At 48.7% G+C, this 19,334-nt stretch overlaps 1 protein-coding gene across 2 annotated transcripts; it reads left to right on the forward strand.

Annotated features, from left to right (window-relative positions):
* Positions 1 to 891: 891 nt before the first annotated feature.
* ATAD1 (ATPase family AAA domain containing 1) lies at positions 892 to 18,461 on the forward strand. Of its 2 annotated transcripts, none has more exons than XM_027711092.2 (11): positions 892 to 985; positions 3,448 to 3,798; positions 5,625 to 5,799; positions 7,068 to 7,166; positions 7,454 to 7,574; positions 9,523 to 9,723; positions 10,344 to 10,450; positions 12,986 to 13,075; positions 14,761 to 14,811; positions 16,024 to 16,160; positions 17,057 to 18,461. In XM_027711092.2, the coding sequence occupies exons 3-11, from the start codon at positions 5,638 to 5,640 to the stop codon at positions 17,175 to 17,177; spliced, it is 1,089 nt and encodes a 362-aa protein (XP_027566893.1). In that variant the 5' UTR covers positions 892 to 985; positions 3,448 to 3,798; positions 5,625 to 5,637; the 3' UTR covers positions 17,178 to 18,461. The 2 variants fall into 2 exon arrangements, with proteins under 2 accessions (XP_027566893.1, XP_039244007.1); XM_039388073.1 differs by having other exon boundaries at positions 16,024 to 16,130.
* Positions 18,462 to 19,334: the final 873 nt, after the last annotated feature.

Raw genomic sequence — 19,334 nt, forward strand, 5'->3', positions numbered from 1 at the left:
TCGCGGCGGCGCCTCCCCCGCGGGCGGAAGTGGCCGTGAGGGGACGGGGCGGCCACGGAGCCCCCTCAGAGCCCCCCGAGCCATCTCGGAGCACCCCCGAGCACACTCGGGGCGTCCCGAAACCCTTCCGAGCTCCCCACCCCCCCAGCTGGCCTTCCGCGCCCCGCCGCCCCCCAGCCAGGCCCGCCCCGCCGAGCAGAGGGGAAGAGCGGTTTCGGTGCGGCCCCGGTGAGGGGGGTGGGTTGAGCCCGGCGGGTTGAGGGGGCTGAGTGTTCTCCGCTGTGGCCCCGCCGGGTTTGGCGAGGAGCGGGGCGGCCGCGGTGAGCGAGCGCCGATCGCCCCCTGCAGCCACCGGGCACGGAGGGAGGGAGAGAGGGGGTTTGGGGCCACCTGCTGCCCTCGGAGTCACACGATCGTTGAGGTGGGAAAAGCCCTCCCAGCACATGGATCCCCCCTGTGCCCGATGCCCACCTTGTCCCCCAGCCCAGAGCACTGAGTGCCACGGCCAGGCCTTCCTTGGACACCTCCAGGGATGGGCACTCCAAACCTCCCTGGGCAGCCCCTGCCAATCAATACCTGACAACCTTTTCCAGCAAGAAATTCCTCCTCGTGTCCTCGGGACAATCCAGGCATGGGCACGGGGACGTGACAGTCCCCCCGGGTCGTGCCGGCTGGCTCAGCCCTCCTGGCTGTGCTGTTTCCATGGAGTTTTCTGTCCCACTCCATCCCCCTTCCCACATGGATGACAATTATCCTGGCAGGGGGAAAGCACTGTCTATAAATCTCTAAATCAGCCTTTAAACCCCTTTTAACCCCAGCCTACAAGGTCCTTCGCAGTCTAAGCTGAGAACTCTTGCAAGTCTGGGAATTACCCATGTTAATGTTCTGCAGGAAAACGACCATCAGGAATCCTGGTGCAGCCTGAGCTTCTGGATATCAACACTGGCTGCAGTCTGGGACCAGTTTCCATCTTTCTCACTGTTTGGTAGGGCTTTTTTTTGGGATCTTTTGTGTGATTTTTTTCCTCTGCTGTGCAGAGAGGTGAGATATCAGGTTCCTGAGGTAATAAAAACTAAAATTTGAAGGCAGTTTGGCATGTAGGACCTCTGCAAAGCATCAGGAATGGGATCTGTTGGAGATCAGCATCTGCCCCAGCTGCTGAGGGATCAGGAGGAAGCTTGGCACGTGATATGTTTGGGAAAATGGGATTACCGGGACAATCCATGTGTAAATTTGCCTCCCTCAAAAACAGTCTTCATGTCATTCCGTTGCTGGGCAGGGATGAGGGATATCCCATGGAAGCCAAGGATAACACGCCTTGGAAGGAAATCTTTAAAGGGTGGTTGGTTGTTTTATAAAAAATCTGCAAAGAAAAAAAACAAGAGGAAAATTGAACCACTTTTTGTACAACCAGAAAAGAGACACCATGGAAAGGAGTGTCCTGAGGGGACGAGGAGAATCCATGTACCCCTTTTTCCATAAAAAGCACATGATGTAAACCAGGTATCTCCCAAAAAAACAGATCTGTAAGTCCACCTCGAATGTTTCTTGGGCTGGCAGGGAAAGGCATCTCACTGAAGACACTTTGTATCTAAATAATGAATGTCAATAATAACCAAAAATTAATAAATAAATAGTTACTTCAGTAACTTGCTCCATCTTTAAACACTTTTAAGAGGTGCTGGGGTCTGGCAGCAGATGCTGGAGCAGGAAAAGGAACAGGGAGAAGGGGGAAAAAAGCTTAGCTTTTCCTTTAAGGGCTCAAAATAAACTGGAACGTAAGGTGGAGGGATTTCCTGGGCTGCTGCAGCCTCCAGCCTTTGCAAATGCTGTATTATATAATTCCTTTCATAAACGTATCAAGTTGCATCTTAAGATCTTTTGCCACCGTTATTCCCACTGGGAAGCCATTCCCAGAACCTTCTGCTGGTTTTCAGGCTAAATATATTTGGGACTGGTCAGTCTCCACTTATTCCTGTGCCAACACGGGCCTTAAATAGCTCCTGCTGTGTGGCACTTTGTGCTCCCACGGGCACACACATCCCCTTGGCCACGGGCAGCTCTGCCCAGCTCCCCTCCAATTCCAGGCTCCCCCTTCCAGTGGCTGCATCCCAGGGCCTCCAGCTTCTCCCAGGAGTTTTCCTACTGCAGTCTCATGGAGTCCAACCATCTCAGCCGCATGTTTCACTGGAAAACCCAAAATGTTTGTTTTTTGTTGGTTTTTTTTTCCCCAAGGCTCCAAACCCAAAGATGATAAAATTGTGGCTGCCCATCCCTGGAAGTGTTCCAGGAGAGGTTGGAGCAACCTGGGCCAGTGGAAGGTGTCCCTGTGGAATGGGATGGGCTTTGAGGCCCCTTCCAATGCCTGAGCAGCCTTTCCAGGAAGAAATTCCTCCTGCTGTCCAACCTGACCCTGCCCTGGCACAGCTCCAGGCCGTTTCCTCTTGTCCTGCCCCTTGTTCCCTGGAAAACACGGACACAAGAGCAGGAGGGTTGAAGGGGAATTGCCAAACCTTTGGGTTAATTACAGGGATTACAGAGATCCTGTTATTTTAACCTTTTCCTGGACGTTTTGCTGTTACTATGTATATATACAGTAAAGTTATTCATATATATTTGTTACATATATAACATATATATATGAAATATATATACTGTATATATAAAACATATGTTATCTCTATATATTATACATATATATGTATAGTATGTGTGTGTATATAATATATAATAATATATAATATATACTATATAGCATATGGTAATATAGAATATATAGTAATACATACAAATTACTCATCTACAATATATTATATAAAATCTATAACTTTTTATATAATCTATATAACTTTCTATATAATCTATATATCTAAATATAGATAGCTTTTTATATAATCTATAAAAATATATATTTACATACTATTATATAATACAAAATATACACTATATAATTTATAGTAATATATAATATATGGTAATATATACAAATTACTTATCTATGATTTCTTATCTATAAAAAATAGATAAATTTCTATATAATATATAAAAATATATCTATCTTTCTATATAATATAAAAATACATATTTATTTACTTATGTATATGTGTGTATATATTTTAGATATTTAAGATATTTAAAATATATAATTTCTATATAATATATATGAATAGATATAGATAACTTTCCATATAATATATAAAAATATATTTATTTAGGCTTATGTATATATATGTATATATAAAATATATATGATACATAAAAGATATACTATATAGACACATATATACATAATCATCATCAATCATATATACACTTACATATACACCTGTATATGTCTCTATCTCTATACCGAGCATGTGTTACGGATATGTTATGTCATATAGACGTGATATTTTATACGCGTTTCACACATGAGCAGAGAGCCTGAAGTCGCTGCTCTCATCACAGCTGCAATTGGAACCCTCCGCCCGCGGTGTGTGCGGCTGAAGTAGCGGTGACTCCTTCCCTTCCGCTGACGCTCGTTCCGGTCGATCCGTCCCATCCCGAACCATTTCCAGGCTGGAGCTCCCGACTATCCGGGGGGCGGAACCTTCGCGCGGGTCGGCGGCGGGCGGAACGTTCGTGCGGGGCGCGGGCGCCGGCCGGCCGGAGGAAGCGCGGGACGCGCCGCGGCCGCTGCCGGGCCCTCGGTGCCGCCGGCGGCTCCTTCTGCTCCTGCCGCTCCCTCCTCCTCCTCCTTCTCCTCCTCCTCCGGGCCCGCGCCGTGTCCCGCAGCGCGAGTGACCCGCCGGGCCCACGGTGAGTGCCGGCCGGGGGAGCGGCCGCGGCCGCGCCGCAGCTGCGGGGCGGCGGGAAGGTCACGGGCGGCCCGGGCCGGGCCGGCCCTCGCGGGGTCACCGTGGGGGGATGACGGGCCCGGGAGGGGATCCCCGGCATGGGAGGGCATCGCCGGGCCCGGCACAGGCGGGGGGTTCCCGGCAGTGCCTCAGCATTCCCTGGGAGCGGAACAGCCGCCGTGCTTTTGGTTTCCCTTTGGCGCCGGCGTGGGCGGAGCGGAGCGAACCGTCCTCCCCGCTGAGGAAATAAACGCTCAAGTCCTGCAGGATTTACCTTCCGTTTGTTGTCAGGGCTCTGCTCAGCGAGGCTGTGCTCCGCTTTCTCTTCTGTTACAGCTTTTCCTCACAGTTGGTGCTCAGGGCACGGGTTGCATAAAGAGGAGGTTCCTTCCGCGGCTTTTTGGGAAGGGTTTTTCCTTGTTCAGTGACCCAGAGCCCTTTTATTTTAATGAATCAGGCTGAGGAGGGCACACAGAGCCCTCCAGCTCGGGATGACTTGCTTAAATCCCAAAGCAGGCAAATTTAATTTGGTTTCCAGGCAGGTGGGCACAGCGACAGGCTGGATTTTTAACTACCTGAACAGGGAAGGCAGTGTTAAAAACCCCCAAACCCAGTGATTCCAGTGATCCTGCTGGGATACAGGAGCCAGGGGTTGATGTCCACCAAGTGGTGCTTCTCCTGAGCCCAGTCCCAGTGGAATTCCAGATTCCAGAGTCAGTGGTGTGGCAGAGCCTTGGGGTCAGCATAACACAGGGAGGGGGATCCAGGGATATGTTGGCTGTAGGAGCTCCAGCTTTGCCCTGGGCAGGGGGAATCCAGGAATATCTTGGCTGTGGGTGCTCCAGCTTTGCCCTGGCTGCCAAAGTTCCCTTTGGAGAGCAGCCAGGGAATGTCAGGAGCTGCCAGAGGAATTGCCACTGGCTTTTCCTTGCAGCAGGAAAACGGGGCAGCGCACGAGGAGTGATTGGGGATTGTCAAGAGGAACCCCCCCACCAGCTGAGGAAGAAGTGGACCCTGTTTTTCTCAGCCATTTTCCAATGTTTTAGGAAAAGTCCTTCCTCTGTGCAGCACGTCCCCTACACTGAAGGCGCTGTGCTGTCTGGGCTTGGCTCCTACAGCAGTCAGGCTTTTCCCTGGATAGCTGTGTGCCACATCCAGCATTTTCAGGTTTCCACGAATATTAATAACTCCACATATATCCTGCCAGCTGCAGCCTCCAGCTCTTAACCTCGTTTTTATCAAATCCAAGTCATCCATCGCTCCGGAATGTGGCACTTGGGTGAAGGGAAAAGACCTCTCTGGTTAAATAACGGAGTTCTCTGTCTCCAGGATTTAGCATTCTTGGGTCAAGAACAGTCCCAAAATGATGGTCTTAGTGGGAATGCGTACACAGGATCCCAGGATGGTTTGGGTTGCAAGGGAAATTAAGGATCATCTCATGCCACCCCCTGCCATGGGCAGGGACACCTTCCACCAGCCCAGGCTGCTCCAAGCCCCATCCATCCTGGCCTTGGACACTTCCAGGGATCCAGGGGCAGCCACAGCTTCTGTGGGCAACCTGTACCAGGGCCTCCCCACCCTCCCAGGGAACAATTCCTTCCCAGTATCCCACCTAACCCTCCTCTCTTCAGTTTGAAGCCATTTCCCCTTGTCCTGTCCCTGCAGGCCCTTCTCCAAAGGCCCTGGCAAACCGCTTTTAGAACTCAGTGTTTAAACACAAGGCAGACGTTTTCCCAGCTTTGATTTTTCCTTCCTTCTGCCCCTCCCTGTGGTTTTCCCCCCCTGCAGAGCCGGGAGCAGGATGGTCCACGCCGAGGCCTTCTCGCGGCCCCTGAGCCGGAACGAGGTGGTGGGGCTGATCTTCCGCCTGACCATCTTCGGGGCCGTCACCTATTTCACCATCAAGTGGATGGTTGATGCCATTGATCCCACCAGGAAGCAGAAAGTAGAAGCTCAGAAGCAGGTAGCGCTCCGTTCTCCAGCATCTCTGTGGAATATCGGGATGTTCTGGTGGAAAACCGGACTGGCCGTGATGACGACAAAACGGATGAGAGCACGTGGGATAATCCAAAAGAAAACTGGGGTTTCTTTTTTAGTAAATCTCAGGATTTAGGCCGCTGGTCTCTTCAGAAAATTCCAAAATTACGGCTTCTGCCTTGAAGTGGTGGAAAAACTGCAAAACTACTGAACTGGAGGCTGATGTTGGTTCTGGTTTTCAGCCAGTCCATGGTCCCGGTGCTGCTTCTCCTCCTGACAGCTTTGCTGAGCAGCAGTTGCTTTAAATCACACCCTCATCAGTCTCTTGGTTGCTTTTTAAAACCTTGAGCAGAGAGAACTTAATTCCTTGCTGCTTTTAAGGCGACTTAATGGCAGAGACCTCCGGGAGCAGTCAAACTGCCTTCCTGGAAAGGGGAGGAAAAAAAGGGAAAAGCCTTATGTTAAATTAAAACAATTCATGCCCTGGGAAAACCTTTATGGGCAGTTCAGAACCAAAAGGGAGATGTTTCCTTTGGAATTGTGGCAGCTGTTTGGTTTGCTTTCTGGCTGACATAAATTTCACAGGTTCAAAGAGCAGTTTTTGAGCAACCTCAGCCTGTTTTGGCGGGTTTTCCTTTTCTGACGAACTTTTGAGTTAAAAATCAGCTTTTCCCAATCTGTGCCAGTGCCAGCTGTTATATAAGAAGCTGCAATATCCCAAAAGCACGTTGGACTTAGTGCCAGTTTGAGCAGAAAGAGGAACTAAGTTGTGCAAGGGTGTTGGCACAGCTCATGACTTTTCCTTTTAAACTGGGGAAAACCCACTGACTGCCTATTAAAAAATTGACTGGCTTCTGGGAATTAGCTTTTTTTTTACCTTAAAAATACATTAATCTCTCCTTGATGCAGCACTGTGGAGGTTTGGGGGAGCCAAACTCCGTGTTTTAATGTTTATTGGGGTTGTTTTTTGGGTCATACTGGCTGAGTCGTGGATGTGGACTGGGAGGGCTGGGGTGACACTGCTTTGGAGGGAACTGAGGCATCTGACTTGGTTTCACTCAGGTGACAACAAATCTTTAGGAGGCAGCAGAACTCTCTACTTAAAGCAAGATTTAACCTCTTTTAGGGTGTGACTTAGGGACACATAAAAGATTTTTCTTTCCAAACGCCACACAGAAGATTTCAGAAAGCTAATTTTTGAGGGGAACACTCCAGTTCTGTCTCTGATTCTCCTGGTGTTTGATTTCCCCCCAGGCTGAAAAACTAATGAAGCAAATTGGAGTGAAAAATGTCAAGCTGACAGAATATGAAATGAGCATTGCTGCACATCTCGTGGACCCACTTAGCATGCATGTAAGTTTTCCCTGCTCCTTCTGCTCTTCAGACATGGAATATCTTGGCTTTGACTCTGGATTTCATTAGTTGTCACACATACACATCTGTGGAAAGACACAGAAAACGTTCCTGTGGTTTAAAACTACAACTGTGTCGTTGAGAGCAGAGGTTTTTAATCCCTTGTCTCTTATTTTTGAGGCCGTGCACTACTTTGAAGCTTTTGTATTTTTCCTTGGGGAATTTAGGATAGTTTCCCCTTGTCAGGAACTATGCTGATCATCCCTAATATTGTTTTTCCCTCCTAGGTCACCTGGAGTGATATTGCAGGCTTGGATGATGTCATTACAGATCTGAAAGACACTGTCATTTTGCCCATCAAGAAGAAATATTTGTTTGAGAATTCCAGGCTCTTACAGCCCCCAAAAGGTAGGAGAGGAATGTTATGGGTCTGTGTGCTGGTATTTAAAAACAAAAGGTGCAGTTCCTCAAAAAGGGAAGGGGAAGTGTGTTACCAGGCCAAAGGGCAACCATTAGGACTGATGCCAGGGAAAACCCTCAGATTTTCCCTCTTCTCCTGCTTTAGTGAAGAAGTTTCATGTTAATGATGGTCATTGATGATACACTTTGGTGCACTAATCATAGAACCGTGGAATGGTTTGGATTGGAAGGACCTTAAATCCCATCTCATTCCACCCCCTGCCATGGGCAGGGACACCTTCCACCAGCCCAGGCTGCTCCAAGCCCTGTCCAACCTGGCCTTGGACACTTCCAGGGATCCAGGGGCAGCCACAGCTTCTGTGGGCAACCTGTGCCAGGGCCTCCCCACCCTCAGAGGGGAAAATTCCTTCCCAAATCCCATCTAACCCTGCCCTCTGGCAGTGGGAAGCCGTTCCCCCTTGTCCCCCTGCTCCAGCCCCATGTAATCCATATATCCTGCATTTTTGACTGCCTAAGTTGTCTTGTTTTTCATCTTGCACCCCGTCTTGTCCTCTGGCAGTTGAGTTATAACTTTGCTCTGCAGCTTTGACACTTGGTTAATGTTTCTGTGTTGTTGTAGAAACAGAAGTCATAACATGAGCCCTCAATGGGAGCCAAGCTTGAGGCATCTCTCTGCTCTAATCCTGGAAATTCCCATCATCCAACAAGACAGACATCCCAGTTTTACTCCAGAGATCCCTTGATTTTCTCTGGAGTTGGGGCAGTGAGGAAACTGGCAGGTGGAGAATCAACTTTCCAGTTAAACAGGACAGCTGGGCTCTGCTGGAATCCTTACAGCCACATTTGTGGGATGTTGTTGCAAAGCAAAGCAGAGTTTAAACCTAAAACACTGGACAAACCACCAAAGTTTATCTTTCCTGCTCTGATCCCTGGAATATTGTCTTCTGAACCTATTAATTCCTGCCTGGATCTGTGACCCTCTCGCTCCTGTGCCCCAAGGGATGGAAAATGCAGCACTTTTGTGGCTGGTTTGGTTTTTCCAGGCTAACTTTCTGTTTCAAGTCACAGATTGAAGCTGTCTGGAAAATTACTTGAATGCCATGATCTAATAAGCTGAAGGGGAAAAAATGATATTTTTATTTATCTTTTTTAAAGCAGACTTTCCACCTAGGGCAGCTCCCCAGTTTTATTAGTGGCTTGTGCTGTGTGTTAATACCAAACCACTGCTGCAGAGTGATGATGTTTGTGGTCTTCAGTCACGTAAACAGGGGACAAAAAACCCTTAATAATTCTCTGTGTTTCAGGCTTTTCTTGGGCTGAATTTTGTCTCTTTAAATTGTAATTCTGTAATTTCTTTACAGCTGTGGTAGAAAAACACCCCTGTGAGTCCTTTCGCTGTCACAGCTTTAAAAATAATACGAGACGTCATGTTTAATTGGGGGTAATTTGTTTAAAATGTCAGTGGGCTCAGTTTTATGGTGTGTTTTTTTTTTTTTCCTTTTCTCACCCCTCTGTGCTAAGTTTTATTAGCAGGGCAGAAACTGGCTATAAACAGGGCCTGTCAGATGCTGGCAGGAAATAAATGGGGGCTTAGTTTTTTTTTTTTTTATGGAACCTTTATAGGCACAGAAATAGAATCATAGGATGGAATCACGGAATGGTTTGGGCTGGAAGGGACCTTAAAGGTTGTCTCATTCCAACCCCCTGCCATGGGCAGGGACAATAAACCAGCCCTTTTCCAAAGGTCTCCCTCCTGTTTCCCTATACCTGTCTTTAGATATTCTCAGCTGTAATTTAATAAGGATTATCTTAAATATCTCTGAATTCGCTTCGATGGAACAGCGTTTCCTTATCTTGCTTTCTTCCCTTTTAAGGCCTGGATGAAATCCAAGCCTGGACACGCTCAGGTCTGTCATTAACCCCGTGAATTTTGCAGGAGTCCTTCTCTATGGCCCCCCTGGTTGTGGCAAAACCCTGATTGCCAAGGCTACAGCCAAGGAAGCAGGCTGCAGATTTATCAACCTCCAGCCTTCCACGCTGACAGACAAGTGGTATGGAGAGTCCCAAAAACTGGCTGCTGCTGTCTTCTCCCTGGCTATAAAGCTCCAACCATCCATCATCTTCATTGATGAAATAGGTAAAAATCTCTCTTTTTATGGGAGTACCTGTAGCAGAGTGACATGAAACTGTGGGTTCAATGATATATTGATCGCTGTCATCTTGTCCTTATAAAGAGGGAAGGTTCAGTAATAGAAATAGAACTGAAGAAAGGTTCAGTAATAAATTTAAAGTACTGGTGGCAAATCAGGAAAAATAATGTATTTCTTCCTCATGGTAGTGGAGGAATTTACAATTAGAACAAGTTGCTGCTTATTTTTGGTTCACAAGGAAACCCATCACTGAGCACACTTCAGTGCTTCTGCCATCAGGGCTCATAATGGAAAATAAACTGTGGTTTAGGAGAGCTCTGGAACAGCAGTTTAATAAGGCTGAAGAAGTAGGAGGGGAGGCTGCTTTCCATGAATCCAGGAAGGTGAAAGTTTGGAGCACAAGGTTTGGGGTGAGCTTGTGTGATGGGTCCACACTTGTGTAATGCCATGGAAAAGATGGGGGGGGTTCCACTTTGCTGCTCTTCATCCCGAGCAAGGCTTTTTGTTTGGTGACAGTGGTTATTAAAAATGCATTTCTAAGGTAAGAGAACAGCCCAGGAGGAATCCAGCTGGGTTGGGAGTGAACTGCTTTTCTCCCTCAACACAGATTCCTTCCTACGGAACCGGTCGAGCACTGACCACGAAGCCACAGCCATGATGAAAGCTCAGTTCATGAGCCTCTGGGATGGGCTGGACACTGACTATAACTGCCAGGTAAGGACAGAGGATGGTGGGAAAAGGGGTGGGATTCCTTCCTCTGGGCTGTTGTGCATGGAGCCCCTTTGGAAGGACGGCAGGTTGCACGGAGCAGGAATTGCCAAATAGTTTCATTACCTGACAGTGATGAGTAGCACTTCATGGCAACGAGGTGAGATATTAACAGATTGTTTTAGCTTCCTGAGAAGACCGTGTTTGGACTTATTTGGGTTTTATTTGAGGTGTTATTTCCAGAAGTGTCAGCAATGCAAGTGTATAGTCTGAGCTGCCAACACTGGGAATTTTTAAACTGTTTCGAAAAGCATTGTCTGGAGAATATTTTCTTCAGGTGAAGGGAATCTTTGATTTCAGGAAAAGCTATTGAAAGCTCTGAGCATTCATCCCAGTATTCATCCCAGGTGCAGGTTGGTTGGTTTGTCATGGAATCATGGGATGGTTTGGGTTGAAAGGGTTTTAAAGATCGTCCCTTTCCTAACCCCTGCCATGGGCAGGGACACCTTCCACTGTCCCAGGTTGCTCCAAGCCCTGTCCAACCTGGCCTGGAACACTTCCAGGGATTAGACAAGCACTAGACTCTGGAGTTAATCTGCAAGGGTAGAGAAGTGAATATTACCAAAAGCCAGATTGTGTTAAGTGGAGCCGTGGTTCCATCCCGTTATTCCCAAGTGCTTCCGTCCCCCTCCATGATCTCAACTGAACTGTTGTGTTTTGGGGAGGAAAACTAATACAAAAGTTGCTGGTGCTGTAAAAACAAACCAACAAAAAACATTCATGAAGTAAATATTTCTATAATAAACCTGGGCTAGTGGAAGGTGTCCCTGCCCGTGGCAGGGGAGGTGGAATGACAGGAGCTTTAAGGTCCCTTCCAACCCAAACCAGTCTGGGATTCTGGGATTCTAAAGTACTTGAATGCAGCAAAAAGCCTGTGTGTTGTTGTTCTGAACTGTCACCTGGAACAATGCTTTGAAAACCTTTAAAAAGGATGTTTATTCTCCCAGTTTAAAATTTTCAGCCTTTTTCACCTGTATTTGTGTAAATGGCACTGACATCCGCTGGTTTGTAAAATCTGCCTTTCCTCCTCTCTCAAGCTTGTGCTAAAGATGTTTTTAAGTTGATTTCCCCAAAAATGAGTAGAAGACAGTGTAAATATACACACACACACACATATATATATGTATATACATACACTGAGGAGCTTAAAGCAGGATGTTTGCTTACCATTAATAAAATGGCATGAACACTTCACTACAAACTAATATCATCTTTCAATCACAGTGTATTGGTTTTTTTCCCAGTACACTGACAAGTTCTTGGAGCAAGTCAAATTGTTCATTCCCTGCAGTAAGACAATTTAGGGGCTCTCCAGTTCAGCAGAATTTGGCTTTTGCTGCAGTACCAAAAATCCTAAAGGCTCAGAGGAAATTGTCAGTCAGTGTTGTGATGGATGTTATTTGTTCCCGTGTTGGTTGCACCTGGAAACCACGCTCAGTTTTGGGCTAAACCTGCTGAGGATGGAGTCAGGAGTCTGGCAGGAACTCGGGGGCAGAGCCCTGATGAAAAATATGCCTTTGGGCTAGAAAGCCAAAGGAAATAATGGCCAGGGAAGCGTGGATGGGAGCAGCGAGGCGGCGACCCCGGTGCCTCTAGGTGGCAGGGTGAGTCTGTGCCACCAGCCCTGCTGGAGCTGCCCTGCAGCACCGAGCCTGGACACAAGGCCAGGAGCACGGCAGGAAAACCTCTGGAGTGGAGATTAATTGCCCTGACATTTTTCCCCTTCCCCACTGGGTGTTTACCATGTACATAACTCGGAGTAACAAATGGGAAAACAAGGCCGGTGTGAATGGGAAGTAAATTTGTTCTGGAATTAATAACTGGAGTGCTCCAAGGAGGTAAACAGTGCCCTTGTGTTGGACTTGGCTTGGACAGTGTAACCCACTGCTGGCAAATGGACCTGTGCATATAGAGATTCATTTAATGCTTTTTTTAATGCTTGAAAAAACAGAGACACCCTTCTAGTGCATGTGGAAGCTGCCAGGTGCTGATTGCCTTTCTTGTCTAGTGGAAGGTGCTCCTGGCCCTGGGACAAGATGATCTTTAAGGTCCCTTCCAACCCAAACCATCCTGGGATTCTTTTTTTCAACACAAAAACACCACATTTTTTGAATACCTTACCAAAACGTCTCCTTTCAAATTCCTCCTCCTCCCAGAGCACCAGGAACTAAGAGTGACATCACCAAGAGTATTTATAAGCAGAAGTTTTAAGTTCCCTCTTAGAGCTTGAACTTTCAAACTGGGCTCATAAAGTTCAGCCTGATGTCAGAATCTCCCCCCAGGTGGTATTTGCGGCAGCAGTTCTCTCCTCAGCTGCCTGGTGCTGAAACCACTGCCAGGAAACCTTGTGTAACTTCTTTAGATGTCGATGTTCTTGATAAAGCGGGGAAGAGTCACTTGTTTGGTTTCGAAACTCCCAATCCATCCATGCTTCCCAAAGCTGCTGTCAGGCTGACTGGTGTTGTGTGCTGGCATTCCCAGGTGATCGTGATGGGAGCCACCAACCGCCCCCAGGACCTGGACTCGGCCATCATGAGGAGAATGCCCACCCGCTTCCACATCAACCAGCCTGTGAGTCCTGCCAGAGCCACAGCAAGGGGCTCAGCACCCAGCAGATGCACATCTCTGGGGGTTTTTCCCCAAGGAATGCTGCATTCCTTTGGTCTGGGTGTTGTTTTCCAGAAGCGCGTCCGTAACTCGGCTTTGCGAGGTGATGTTTCTCAGGGAGGTTTTGATGCCCTGGGTCTTTTATGTGAAACAACACTTCCCACCCCTCCTCTTCCTCCCGGGGAATGGAGTGGTTTAGATGCTGCACACTGGGAAACAGCCTGTTTTTAACTTGGAAACAGCCACAGAAAGCACGAAAGTGGCTGCACACACTTGCCTGTGGGTGAGGATGGCACCCAGGTCAGCTGGGGGGAGAAGCAGCTGAGTGCCATTTATGCCTTCTGGATACACAGTTTGCAGGGAGGGAAGAGGGAATGAACTCTGCCTATGAAAGCCTGTGTTCTGCTCAGGCCTTTCCACAGCTGGGCACTCTGGAAAAACAGGTTTATTCTGCTTATGGTGGGGTTGAAACGAGATGGTTCCAACCCAATCCATTCCATGATTCGATGATTTATGACAAAGAGGCAGTAATTAAGCTCTTTATCAATTAACCAGCTGTCACAAGGTTGCCCTTACTCCCAGTGTTGCTATTGCCACCCTTTTCCAGGTATTTTAGTCTCCTTTGAACATTTGGCTTCGTCACCAGCCCTTTCTGTGTTGGTGTTATTGGGAGTTCAGTCCCTGTCAGAATTCCCTTCTGGCTACAGAAATAATTATTCATTTTTTGCTGAAACTTAAAGAGACAAAACTCAATCTTACTGATTGTGCAAGAGAGTACCTGTGTTCCCAGGCCCACGTTGTTTGAACTGGCTTTCACTCTGTGTGGGAGGATCCTCTTGGAAACAAGGCATTTATAACCCGGTGACTGCTGAGCTTCCATACCTGTCCCATAGCCCTTCCTCATCTCCAGGTGTTCCTTGAATTAGCAAGGGGCAAGGATGTGGATTTTAGTACTTCCTCTTGTCTTTCTAGCAAGACCCTCGTTAGAAGGAGGAATTATGTGCAGGTAACAGAGCCTTGGGATATTCCAGGGATTGGCTCCCTCTCCCAGGATGAGAGTTCCCAAGGGAGGTGTCATTTAGGGAACAGATTTTCCTTGCCCCACTGCAGCCCCATCGTGAACTTACTGCTTGGCTCTTGTGCTCGGGATCAGGCAGGATTGATCCCGACTGGGATAACTGATGTGCTGTGGATTGGGAATGGCCACAGGTAGGTGGGAAAGCCTTGCAGATTTTAGAGCTGAGTTTGAGATGAAAATGCCCCAAAGCACTCATTAAAAATTATCTGCAAGGCAGAGGGAAGTGGAAGAAGTACTTTTTGGGACAGAGTAGCAACTGTTCAGCTGCCAGAGTATCTATAGGGGATTTTTTTCCCTTTTTAAGGATGTAGGTGAAGTTTGGGAGACACAAACCCCAAGTCTTTGCTGCCTGTGTCTTACCTTGCTGGTAGGGACCTGCTCAGGGCTCAGCTGTTCTGTCAGTGACCTCACTACAGTGTGGGATTTCTACTGCTTCGAACACCTGGAGAACTCCATTTGCTCTCAGACAGGTTTCCACAGCTCGTATGGCTGAACTGGGACCAAAAGCCCCACCATGGAGCTCCATGGGTTTGGCTTTGTCCCCTGGTAACTTTGATCTCTTCTGCTGCAGGCTCTGAAGCAAAGAGAAGCCATCCTGAAGCTCATCCTGAAAAATGAAAATGTAAGTAGAGCCCTGTTAATGTGTCCTTTGCTGGTGACATCAGGGGCCTTGCAGAAAACATGTTTTATAATTGCCTGCCTTGGAGGGAGGGGGAGTTTATCTACCAAGGTATTCGTGCTGATAACTTGGGAATCTTTTGTGGATTTAGGTGTGGCCTCACGTTAAAGCACTAGAGTTGCCTCCCCTGTAAGCAGGAGCCTCAGCAGAGCAGCAGCCTTGGATTTGGGGGTGAATCACCATCTCTGAGCAGAGTTACTTCATTTCTCTGTCTCCATTTACTAATTCTGTAACTAGATGATATATTTATCTCCCTAAGGATGCTGAATCCCATTTGGATGAGTGAAGGACATTTCAAGACCTCTTGAAGCAGGGAGATACCGACTCTAACTTTTTCTTGGCTCAAGTCAAGAAAGGAGCAATGACTTTTTTACAGTGCTGCTTTTGCTCCATAATTCATATTTCCTTTAGAGGAAAACTACTCCAGATGTTGTTACCATTACTGTGTGGTGTTTGTGTCCTGTCTGCCCTCTGAGGGGTCGGTGTGAGCACACCTGGAAGTGTCTGTGGGCAGGATATGGGATCCATGTTATCAGTGGTTCCTCCCAGATTTAGTCAGCAGCACTATTTGTCTTGAATCTGCTGCTGCAAAGGTAAAGCAAATACCGATGGACTGGAAAAATGTGCTGGAAGGGGCCGTAAAAAGATGGAATAAATGTGGGGTCTTGACTGGGAATAGTTCAGTGTGGTCCAGTGCATGGAGGTAGACACGTTATTTTGCCTCTAAATCCCCATTTTGGGGTCGTATAAAGTAGGAGCAGGTGTCCAGACAACAGAGTTGCTGAGAAACTTCTGTGGGCACCTGGGAAAACGGGGCATTGTTCCTGTGCTCCAGCTTTTGCCACCCAGATCCAGGCAGGAGCTCGATTAGTGGTGGGATAGACCAGTGGGATGGTTGGCTTTTGGTTGGCTCTTGGTGAGTTTTCTTCATCAAGTCCAGAGTTTGATGAGCTGAAGCCTCAGTTCCCTTACTGAAATGAACTCCTTGGAGGGTTCTGAGCACAAGCTGCGAGTCGATAATTCATCTCACAAAACATGGGGTGAAGAAGGTGATCTCGGGGCAGGGAAAAGTACCTGGAGGTGACTTGAGTGTCCCTCGGTGAGGGAATCAACTCTTGTGGAGTTTCCATGCTGTGCCCCTGTGGTCTGTGGCAGGTGGACAGGCACGTGGACCTCCTGCAGATCGCCAAGGAGACGGACGGGTTCTCGGGCAGCGACCTGAAGGAGATGTGCCGGGACGCGGCGCTGCTCTGCGTGCGGGAGTACGTCAACAACGCCTGCGAGGAGGACACGTACGTGCCTCACCCCCCGGCCCCTGCCCAGCCTGGCCTTGGTGTGCTCTCATTGGAATCAGGAATTTACAGGGGGTTCGACCCCCTCGCAGTGCAGGAGGGTCTCGTTTGCCTTTCCAAAACCCGCCCAACTTTCAAAATCAGAGTTACCATTATTGATTTTGCCTCTGGAAATAAGAGTGTTTGTGCCAAGGTGCCAGGCTGGAGATGGCATGAGCCAACAGGTCGTGGTGCTGCACTATCTAGTACCAGGGTTCAGTGCTGGTGACACGGTGCTGCAACGTTCCTCTGGGATCTCCCACACCTCCAGGGAATCCCTGTGTGCACAGGGGCTGTGCTGGAGCATGTGCAGGGAAGGGAATGGAGCTGGGAAGGGGCTGGAGCAGCAGGAGGGGCTGAGGGAGCTGGGGGGGTTCAGCCTGGAGAAAAGGAGGCTCAGGGGGGACCTTCTGGCTCTGCAAGTCCCTGACAGGAGGGGGGAGCCGGGGGGGGTCGGGCTCTGCTGCCAGGGAACAAGGGACAGGAGGAGAGGGAACGGCCTCCAGCTGTGCCAGGGGAGGCTCAGGTTGGCCAGGAGGAGGAATTTGTTGCTGGAAAGGGTGGTGAGGCCTTGTCAGGGGCTGCCCAGGGAGGTTTGGAGTGCCCATCCCTGGAGGTGTCCCAGGAAGGCCTGGCCGTGGCACTCAGTGCTCTGGGCTGGGGGACAAGGTGGGCATCGGGCACAGGGGGGACTCGGTGACCTTGGAGGGCTTTTCCAGCCTGAATGATTCTGGGATTCCAGTGTGATGCTGGATCCACATCAGAGCCCCTGTTTCCAGTGATTGCTGCTCACTGCTGGAATAGCTGTTCCACAGCAGCTGAACCCTCACCTTGCTGTTTTTGCCTCTCTCCCGAAGCCACGACGAGGATGAAATCCGGCCCGTGCAGCAGCAGGATCTCCACAGGGCCATCGAGAAGATGAGGAAATCCAAGGATGTCTCCATGCAGAACCTCGCCATGGAGATTGTTTTTGATTAAGCCCAAAGAGCGTGTTTGCAGTTCCTGACGTGATTTAGTTTGACTTCTGTAATCGGATAGCAAAACCAGTGCCGGGGGCGGGAGCGGGGATGGCCCAGGGAGTTCTGTTTTCTGGAATCGTTTTGATACAACAACTTCTAAGTTATTGAAATTCCATCGCGCGCCACGGGAAGTGCAACAAGAGATCATGAGTGGAACAATTGAGCCCAGCCCGAGAGTGTTGTCCCACACTGATCCACTGAGGAGCCTTCCAGCAGGTGGGACACGGGGGCACCGGGGGTGAGGGGGACAATCCGTGGCAGGGCTGTGCTACCTGTGACCTGTATATAGCCACACGTTTTTTTTATATGTAGACATAATCTGTAGATAACTTGAGTATGGAAAATCTTTTCTACTTACTGAAGCAAACCAAATCAGAAGATGTATAGACGAAAGGTTCCTCGATACTCAGTTCACTTCTACCTTTTAGCAGCAAATACCAAGATAGAAACTGCTTCTAGAACAAAGCAAACTTTGAAATGCTACTGATTTCTCTTTCACGTGACCACTTGAAATCTGGTGCCATTTAGTAAAGATAGCAAACTACTCTGTACAAATGTTTGAATACTTTTAATTTTGTATGAATCCTGCTTTTTAAACGAACGCTGGTTTTATTTTGGGTTTTCCCTTGATGTGAGCAATTAGAGTAGACTCTTCCCTGGTCCCTCCTGAAGCCCCACGTGTTCTGAGCTCTCTGGAGCCGTGGCTTTCTGAGCTCCTGTGCATTGTGCTGAGGACTGGCTGCTCTCTGTGTCTCCTCTGGAGGCCCCAGTGTGGCACCACCCCGTGAAGTGTCACAGCTCTGGGGCACGGGGGGGACGCTGTGTGATGTTTGGCTCTGCCACACGCTGGGAGCCGTGACACTGGAGAGGAGAGGAAGGGGCTTTAGGCTTATAAATGTGATTTAGCAACGTGCTGTACTTGTTGGTAACAGTTGTGGTGAGTTCACGTTCTGTCGCGACGGAGGCGAAGGGTTGCAAATGTGAGTGGCAGAAGTGTTTTGGTGAAGTTTTTGTCAGAGATATTCAAGAACTTGATTTTTCTTTGTCTAATTTTACGAACTGTGCACTAATTGAACACGAATCTGTAAAGGGAATTGTTTCCTACCCCTGGGGTGGAGTGTTGTGTCACAGCTCTGCTGCCTGTGAGGGGAGGGAGGCGTTGGAAGCAGAGAATGATGTAAAACCAAACGCACTGCAAAGGAAAATAAAGTGAAATAAAGAGGGCTGGAGCCCTGCCATCACAGTGTCGGGGGCTGCTGACAGTGTCCATCCAGCACAGCTTGCTCCCTGCTATTCCTGGAATGCTGGGCTCGGGATGCAGCAGGGCTGAGCTTGACCCATTTAATCTTAAAAGCAAATGAGGAGGGAGGGGGGTTTAAAAGTAACTGAGTAATTGCTTAGACTCCTTTTCTCATATCAAAAAACAACGGGAGATGCACATTGCTCTAACACAGGGGGGTGGGAAATTAGGCACAGCAGAAACACCGTGCTATGGAAATGGGAAAAGTCTGGGATGTGGGATGTGGGATGCTAATCCTGCCCTGTCATGTTAGTGCCGGGGCTGAGGGCAGGGATGAGTGACTGCTGGCTCTGGGTTCAGGGAGCCAGGCCAGAGGAGGCCCCAAGAGGATCCGAGGGCTGGAGCAGCTCTGCTGGGAGGAAAGGCTGGGAGAGCTGGGATTGTTCAGCCTGGAGAGGAGAAGCTTTGGGGTGACCTGATTGTGGCCTTCCAGGGCCTGAAGGGAGCCTGTAGGAAAGATGGAGAGAGACTATTTCCAACAGCCTGGAGTGCCAGACAAGGGGGAATGGCTTCCCACTGCCAGAGGGCAGGGTTAGATGGGATATTGGGAAGGAATGGCTTCCCTGGGAGGGTGGGGAGGCCCTGGCACAGGTTGCCCAGAGAAGCTGTGGCTGCCCCTGGATCCCTGGAAGTGTCCAAGGCCAGGCTGGAGCAACCTGGGACAGTGGGAGGTGTCCCTGCAGGGGGTGGGAGTGGATGGTCTGTCAGGTCCCTTCCAGCCCAAACCATTCCATGATTCTGTCTCACCTCAGAATTAAACCTGTAAATTGTGCTACTTACCAGGATCTGTTTCTGGGGAGGTTGGAATGACACCTG

This window comes from Pipra filicauda, unplaced genomic scaffold (genome assembly GCF_003945595.2).
Source record: "Pipra filicauda isolate LSUMZ 115617 unplaced genomic scaffold, ASM394559v2 scaffold606_size451818_pilon, whole genome shotgun sequence".
NCBI lineage: Eukaryota > Metazoa > Chordata > Aves > Passeriformes > Pipridae > Pipra > Pipra filicauda.